Source organism: Ciconia boyciana, chromosome 1 (assembly GCF_034638445.1).
Source record: "Ciconia boyciana chromosome 1, ASM3463844v1, whole genome shotgun sequence".
In the NCBI taxonomy this organism is placed as follows: domain Eukaryota; kingdom Metazoa; phylum Chordata; class Aves; order Ciconiiformes; family Ciconiidae; genus Ciconia; species Ciconia boyciana.
In genome coordinates this window covers 89,060,951-89,068,869 of record NC_132934.1, presented here as the reverse complement: position 1 = coordinate 89,068,869, position 7,919 = coordinate 89,060,951, and the positions used below count along the sequence as shown (strand labels likewise).

The 7,919-nt window shown below is 50.0% G+C and overlaps 1 protein-coding gene across 6 annotated transcripts in view; it reads left to right on the top strand.

Annotated features, from left to right (window-relative positions):
- Positions 1 to 344: 344 nt before the first annotated feature.
- CTC1 (CST telomere replication complex component 1) overlaps positions 345 to 7,919 on the top strand; it is a 27,293-nt gene continuing 19,718 nt past the window's right edge. For 5 of the 6 annotated variants that reach the window (XM_072881170.1, XM_072881152.1, XM_072881143.1 and 2 more), the window contains exons 1-4: positions 345 to 464; positions 539 to 687; positions 6,468 to 6,714; positions 7,641 to 7,837. In XM_072881170.1, coding sequence (XP_072737271.1) covers positions 444 to 464; positions 539 to 687; positions 6,468 to 6,714; positions 7,641 to 7,837 — 614 coding nt within the window. In that variant the 5' untranslated portion in view covers positions 345 to 443. Of the gene's footprint in view, positions 465 to 538; positions 688 to 952; positions 1,077 to 6,467; positions 6,715 to 7,640; positions 7,838 to 7,919 lie in introns of those variants that run through there. The other variant, XM_072881162.1, reaches the window with a different exon arrangement.

Genomic DNA, 7,919 nt, shown 5'->3' with positions numbered 1-7,919 from the left:
TGGCCTGCCAGGCCTTCAGTGTTTCCCGAGGCTCCGTGGCTATGTGCCACCACGGGAACCGAGCCCAGCTCGCCACCCTCCTCTCACAGCCACTGGATTCCAGCTTGTCTGTCAGCACGGCCGCTTGACTCCCGGCCTACAGAGCCCTCCGGGTTCCCGTTTCTCGCCAGCTCTCTGCGTGAGGGACGGCCCCGGTGAGTGAAACGGCTCCCGCCGCCGTTGTGATACTTCTACCTCAGGGGCGTCTGCAGCTCGCCCGCGCGCGCAGCACCGCCCGCTGCCGGGGGAAGGGGGGAAGCGACGAGCGGGGGCGGCGATTGGCTGGCGGGGGCGGAGACCGGCGGGCTCGTGGCTCGGCGGCGCTCCCGGCGGGCCTTACGCGTTTCCCGCCGCCGCGTCGCCATGGCAACGCCGTGAGCCGCACGGCCTGGCCTGGCGCCGTCATGGCGGAGCCCAGCGCGGCGGTGAGTAACCCAGGGGGGCTCCGGGCCCTCCCCGCCACACGGCGCTGAAGCCCCCTTTCTCTGCTTCTCCCTAGGAGCAGCGCTGGCTACAGGCGGCTCGGGACTTCGCCCACCGAGCGCTCTCTGCCTGCGAGGGGCCTGGCGGGCCGGAGCCGCCGCCGCTGGACGCGGTGCTGCAGTGCCTGCGGAGCGCGCGTGGCGGGGACCTGCCGCTCGGCTACAGGTGACCGCGGGGCGGGGAGAGAAGGAGGGGAGACGAGGCGAGGCGAGACGAGGGGCAGAGAGGGATGAGAGGACGGAGCGGGGGGTGTCCCGTTGGGCTCGGTGCCCGCGCTCGTACCCTCGCGCATGCGCGGCACGTTCCGGCGGGTACGCCCCCTACCGCCCCGTTCCACCGTGCAGGGCCTGCTGCAGCCACGGGCTGGTGGAGCGGAGCTGGCGGGATCTTCTTGGGAGCTCAGCACGGCGGCTGTAGCAGCAGCAGCCACCAGGCGAGCGCGGCTCGTTCATGCGCGATGCCTGTCCCGGATGCTGGGTGTGGGAGGGATGTTGTCGAAGACGGGTAACCGCATGCGTTTTCTTGGCTTCGATGCGCCCCCGATCGCTCTTGCGGTATGATTAAGCACCGTATCCGCTAGTCTGTGGTAGGTAGAGTGTGTAACCAAAGTAGGGCATCTCGCTGAGAGCAAGCTGCTATACTGCACGGCGTTTGCATGGCAGCTTCCCGACTGGATCCTGCTAGTCTGCTCAGGAGGCTGCTCCTGAGCATGGTCTCTGAGGCTGTTGGCCAGCTGAGGTCTGCCTTCAAGTGTGTGCTCTCACAAAGGAGGAATCTAGGACTAAAATGTGGTCCACATTTTAGTTGGTAAAAGGCTTTTGGGTGCTTACCATCATGAAAAACACGCAACTTGCTGAGAGAGATCCAGATTGGAAGGTTTGGCTCATCTGGATCTATTTCTCTCTTCCTCCAGCTTGTGGTGGGAGAATGTCTATTAAAACCCCTGGTACAAAGGTGAACTGGAATTGATTAGGGACTTGTGGCCTTTAATTTTATACTAATAGTTTATAAATGTAGATGGTAGGTCTTTCACGCTACCTAAACTGATGTCATCTAAGCCATATTTTTTCTATAGACATATTTTACGATGTTTAGACTAGAGTTTGGTTTATATTCAGGGGAATTCATACAGAAGAGTTGAAGGTAGTTGGTATATGTCTTGTATGAGGCCAATGGTCTGTTTGTGAGCAGCATATTGCATCCACAGCTAACCATCAAGCTCTGGAGCATCAGAAGAGGGTCCAGTTAGTTCTCTGTATGTGATAACCAGGATCCAATGTACTGCTGTAGTTTTGGTTTCTCCCAAAAAGCAGTCAGCACATGTGATGAAAACGTGAGCAGCATTGTGTTCTCCTTGTAGATCATAGATATCAGTATTATTCCTGGTGCTGCTCTGTCTCTGAGGATGGAGCAGTTTGCTTGTGTCCTTTTCAGCTAATGTTTCTCCTGTTCAGATTCCTGCCAAATACACACCGTAAGTACCTGCATAAGTTTATGTCTTCTGATTAATTTTTATATAAATAAGTTTAGTTTTTATATAAATAAGTTTATATATATATAATATTTTTAATATAAATAAGTTTAGTAAGTTTGCAGATGACACCAAATTGGACAGGGGTGTTGATCTGCCTGATGGTAGGAAGGCTCTGCAGAGGGGTCTGGACAGGCTGGATCGATGTGCCGAGGTCAATTGTATGACGGTCAACAAGGCTAAGTGCTGGATCCTGCGCTTTGGTCACAACAACCCCATGCAATGCTGCAGACTTGGGGAAGAGTGGCTGGAAAGCTGCCCAGCAGAAAAGGACCTGGGGGTGCTGGTCGACAGCTGGCTGAACATGAGCCGGCAGTGTGCCCAGGTGGCCAAGAAAGCCCACAGCATCCTGGCTTATATCAGGAATAGTGTGGCCAGCGGGACTAGGGAGGTGATCGTGCCCCTGTACTCGGCACTGGTGAGGCCACACTTCAAATACTGTGTTCAGTTTTGGGCCCCTCACTACAAGAGAGACATTGAGGTGCTGGAGCATGTCCAAAGAAGGGCAACGAAGCTGGTGAAGGGTCTGGAGAACAAGTCTTGTGAGGAGCGGCTGAGGGAACTGGGGTTGTTTAGCCTCCTTTAGAAAAGGAGGCTCAAGGGAGACCTTATTGCTCTCTACAACTACCTGAAAGGAGGTTGTAGCGAGGTGGGTGTTGATCTCTTCTCCCAAGTAACTTGCGATAGGACGAGAGGAAATGGCCTCAAGTTGCGTCAGGAGAGGTTTAGATTGGATATTAAGAAAAAATTCTTCACCAAAAGGCTTGTCAAGCATTGGAACAGGCTGTCCAGAGAGGTGGTGGAGTTACCATCCCTGGAGGAGTTAAAAAAATGTGTAGATGTGGCACTTCAGGACATACAGCAGAGAGGAAACAGTCTAGGAGGTTCCTGAGTGTGTGGCAGATAACTTCCTGACACAGCTGGTGAGTGAGCCAACTAGGGAAGGTGCCCTGCTGGACCTCTTGTTCACAAACGGAGAAGGACTTGTGAGCGATGTGATGGCTGGAGGCTGTCTTGGGCAGAGCGATCATGAAATGATAGAGTTTTTGATACTTGGAGAAGTGACAAGGGGGGTTAGCATAACTGCCACCTTAGACTTCCAGAGGGCAGATTTTGGCCTGTTTAGGAGACTGGTCGACAGAGTCCCCTGGGAGGCAGCCCTACAGGGCAAAGGAGTCCAGGAAGGCTGGGCATTCTTTAAGGAGGAAGCCCTAAAGGCACGAGAGCAGGCTGTCCCCAGGTGCCGAAAGACGAGCCGGTGGGGAAGAACATCGGCCTGGCTGAGTAGAGAGCTTTGGCTAGAACTCAGGAAAAAGAGGAGAGTCTACGGCCTCTGGAAGAAGGGGCAGGCAAGTCAAGAGGACTACAAAGGTGTAGCGAGGTCGTGCAGGGAGAAAATTAGAAGGGCCAAAGCTGAGCTAGAGCTCAATCTGGCTAATGCCATAAAAGACAACAAAAAAATACTTCTTAAATACATTAGCAGCAAAAGGAGAGCTAAGGAGACTCTCCAGCCTCTATTAGACAGGGGAGGAAACACAGTGACAAAGGATGAGGAAAAGGCTGAGGTACTTAATGCCTTCTTTGCCTCAGTCTTTAATAGTAGGGCCAGTTGTTCTCTGGGTACCCAGCCCCCTGAGTCAGAAGATAGGGACGGGGACCAGAATGGAGCCCACATAATCCAGGGGGAAGTGGTCAGTGACCTGCTGCACCACTTAGGCATTCACAAGTCTACGGAGGCTGATGAGGTCCACCCAAGAGTACTGAAGGAACTGGCAGAAGTGCCCACCAGGCCCCTTTCCATCATTTACCAGCAGTCCTGGCTAAGTGGGGAGGTCCCAGTTGACTGGAGATTTGCAAATGTGACACCCATCTACAAGAAGGGCCGGAAGGAGGACCCAGGGAACTACAGGCCTGTCAGCCTGACCTCGGTACCGGGAAAGTTGATGGAGCAGATCACCCTGAGTGCCATCACACGGCATGTAGAGGATAACCAAGGGATCAAGCCCAGCCAGCATGGGTTTAGGAAAGGCAGGTCCTGCTTGACCAACCTGATCTCCTTCTACGACAAGGTGACGCACCTAGTGGATGAGGGAAAGGCTGTGGATGTTGTCTGTCCAGACTTCAGTAAAGCCTTTGACACAGTTTCCCACAGCATTCTCCTGGAGAAACTGGCTGCTCATGGCTTGGAGAGGTGTACTCTTCATTGGGTGAAGAACTGGCTGGATGACTGGGCCCAAAGAGTGGTGGTGAATGGAGTTTACTCCAGTTGGTGGCTGGTCACAAGTGGTGTCCGCCAAGGCTCTGTGTTGGGGCCAGTTCTGTTTAATATCTTAATCAATGATCTGGACGAAGGGATTGAGTGCACCCTCAGTAAGTTTGCAGACAACACCAAGCTGTGGTGTGTTGGAGAGAAGGACCTGGGAGTGTTGGTTGACAGCCGCCTGAATATGAGCCAGCAGAGTGCCCAGGTGGCCAAGAAGGCCAATGGCATCCTGGCTTGTATCAGGAATAGTGTGGCCAGCAGGACTAGGGAAGTGATCGTGCCCCTGTACTCGGCACTAGTGAGGCCGCACCTCGAATACTGTGTTCAGTTTTGGGCCCTCACTACAAGAGAGACATTGAGGTGCTGGAGCATGTCCAAAGAAGGGCAACAAAGCTGGTGAAGGGTCTGGAGAACAACTCTTACGAAGAGCAGCTGAGGGAACTGGGGTTGTTTAGCCTCCTTTAGAAAAGGAGGTTCAGGGGAGACCTTCTCACTCTCTACAACTACCTGAAAGAAGGTTGTAGCAAGGTGGGGGTCGGTCTCTTCTCCCAGGTAACAAATGACAGGACGAGAGGAAATGGCCTCAAGTTGCGTCAGGAGAGGTTTAGACTGGATAGTAGGAAATTTTATTTCACTGAAAGGGTTATCAAGCATTGGAACAGGCTGCTCAGGGAAGTGGTGGAGTCGCCATCCCTGGAAGTATTTAAAAGACATTTGGATGAGGTGCTTAGGGACATGGTGTAGTGGTGGTCTTGGTAGTGTTAGGTTTACGGTTGAACTCGATGATCTTACAGTTCTTTTCCAACCTATACGATTCTGTGATTCTATGGTTTAGTAGGCATGGAGGTGTTGGGTTGACAGTTGGACTAGATGATCTTAGAGGTCTTTTCCAACCTAAATGATTCTGTGATTCTATGATTCTAAATGTTATTTATAGCTGCTTCAGACCCATCACTCATGTGGAGTCAGGTTTCTGGCTTTGAACCTTTGATCCTTGACTAAGCAAGTGAAACTCTTCAAATTCATAGTCTCTGAATTTAATTATGTCCTGTTACTGAGCGAGTGGGTGTTGTGAATAGAGCTCTAGTTTCACAACCTAAAATTGTTAGCTAACCTCACTGGAAACAAGTACCAAAATCACTAGCTGGAGACCAGTTTGTATTTGCTCTTTCAGTGTTGATGTTAGCATGGACAGAGGACTTTCGTTAATTCTCTAGCATAGAGAGCCAGGATGTAAACAACGATGATGAATGCTGCCATGGTCATATAAACACTGAAAAGTCTTAGAATCTAGTGAGGATGCTGCCTTGTTCTCCCATATTCAGTACCATGGTCAGTCTTAAGCATGGTAGATGCTAAACTGTGGACAGCTTCACATGTGGTTGATTTGATGTTACATCTTCTTCTCCCCCCTCTCCCCAAAGCCAGGAGGGTAGGTGGAATGATTCAGGGCTAGCTTGGCTGTGTTCTTATAAGTGAAGGCCCAATCTAAGATTACTGGCTTGCTGTCTCTGAGCTTTGTATTGTGTAAGCTATCCACAGGAGAGAATTTGTTCCAAAACTGTCACAATCTTCATCTAGAAGTTGTGCTGAACTGTAGTAAAAGCAAGGCTGAACTTTTTAGCACTGGATGATGGAATTAGTCTGTATCTACCTGTGTTCATTACTGATATGTAAACTGTGTTGAACAGTTGTTGGAGTTTTCTCACAGAGTCTCCCATTCAAGCTAAAAATGTCTGAACTCATAACTGTTCTCCCTTTCACCTCCCCCCACATGTACTTGAAAACATGTTCCATTTTATCAACTCTCGATCCCCCCTCCCCTCCCCAAGTTTTTCGTATGCCTGCTCAGGTGACCATAGTAGCAAAGGATGTCTGTTTTCAGAGGGGATGCTAAAGCAGAAGATGTCAACTGAGCTGAGAGAGATCCTTGATAAATGCCAGTGGGTTTGATTGGGTTTGAGCTGAGAGAGATCCTTGATAAATGCCAGAATGGGTTGATTCTTGCCATGTGATGTCATCAGACCATGCCAATAGCTAAGGCTCTTCTGACTCAGCCAAGCTTTGTCCACTGCAGTGATCACTGTAATTTCCAGAGTTTGCAGACTGGGTTTTTTCTATAGTCTTGCTTTGCTTTTCTTTTCTTTCCAGTTTCATCTCCATCTCTGACCTCCAGCATCAGCAGTGCATCCCATGCTGCAGCCACCTGACCTGGAGCACTAACGAATTTAAAGAATGGGCTCATCAAGGACAAGGTGCTTTACCCATGCAGAGCGCTTTGCCAAGGACTTACCTGATCTTGGTTGGCTGTTTAACAGATGGAAGGCAAGAGGACAAAGAGAAGTTGGTAGATGGTTGCCTATACGTGAAGGACAGTACTGGGATAATTCCGTGTGAGGTATGTCCTCAGTCTGACGGATTCTGTGTTTATTCCCATTTCTGGGGCAGTGTTGCAGACCACCAGGGCTTCAGATGGTCTGCTGAAGTCTGTAGTGAGGGAAATAGCACATCTGTGTAACAGGCAGGAAAAGAGCAAGCTCAGATCCTGGGGAGAGGATAGAACATGTGAAGTTTGTTATTGCTAGGAGAACAAATATTGAATGCGCTGGCCTGGGAAAAAGAGACAGCCTAATGTACAGTTCTGTTAAATTCTCAACAGTACGAGGTGGCCTGGGAGATCTGGAGGTCATAGCACTACCTTCTATTTGTTGAATTCCAACTAGTGGAGCAGAAATAACTTTCTGGAGAGTTGTACTGGGTGTTGCGTGATGCATTGGTGACGTACTTTAAGGAAATAATAGCTTGCGTGGCACTGGTATTGAATAAAAAGCCTTCTGAAGGTCTTAGAAGGCAAGGGGAGTCTAGATAAGCGGTAACTCCCTAGAGTGGTGATGAAAGAGCACTGAGGTTGTGCTTTCCAAGGAGGTGAAGACTAGGAAAAAGTTATATTGGTATGAACTTCTAACTGAAAACAGAGGGGAAAAGAAAGCAGGTGAGAATTTTAGAAAAATAGTCTGAAAATAACTAAGCCTTGCAGTGAATTAATTATCACCTTGCTGGGAGGGTGTGACTATAACCCAGGAAATGCTAGCTGTAGAGCTCAGCAAATCTATTCCAGACTTGCATCTGGAAGGACACAAGTTCTCCATGCAAGATAGGAGAGTGGGCAGAAAACACTGCTCTCATCTAGTAATGAAGCCCAGCAGTCGAACAAGAGTTTGGTATGTGCATGCAAGGGCAAATTAGTAACGAACATTGCAAGTAATGCTGAGAAAACATACTGTAACTCATCTCAAGCTTTTATCTCTTTATCTTTTGTTTTAGCTCCTGCATTTTGAACTTGAGTGGCTGGAGTCACTGTTCCTCTTCCCAAGCTGGTCATATATACCACAGACAGACCAGAGCACAGCAGGGTACTTGGAAATCCTAGTGGATCCAGTGCCAATAAATCTCCCAAAGGAAGTACCTGACAGCATTCCAGTCACCTACCCAGCATCAGCAGAGCCACTGCTTACCTCCAGGTAAATACCTAGTGTGCTCAACTCCATCATAGCACTGTTGCTCTGGTTTGGCAAGTACCATGAAGAGTACTTGGCTTAGGAA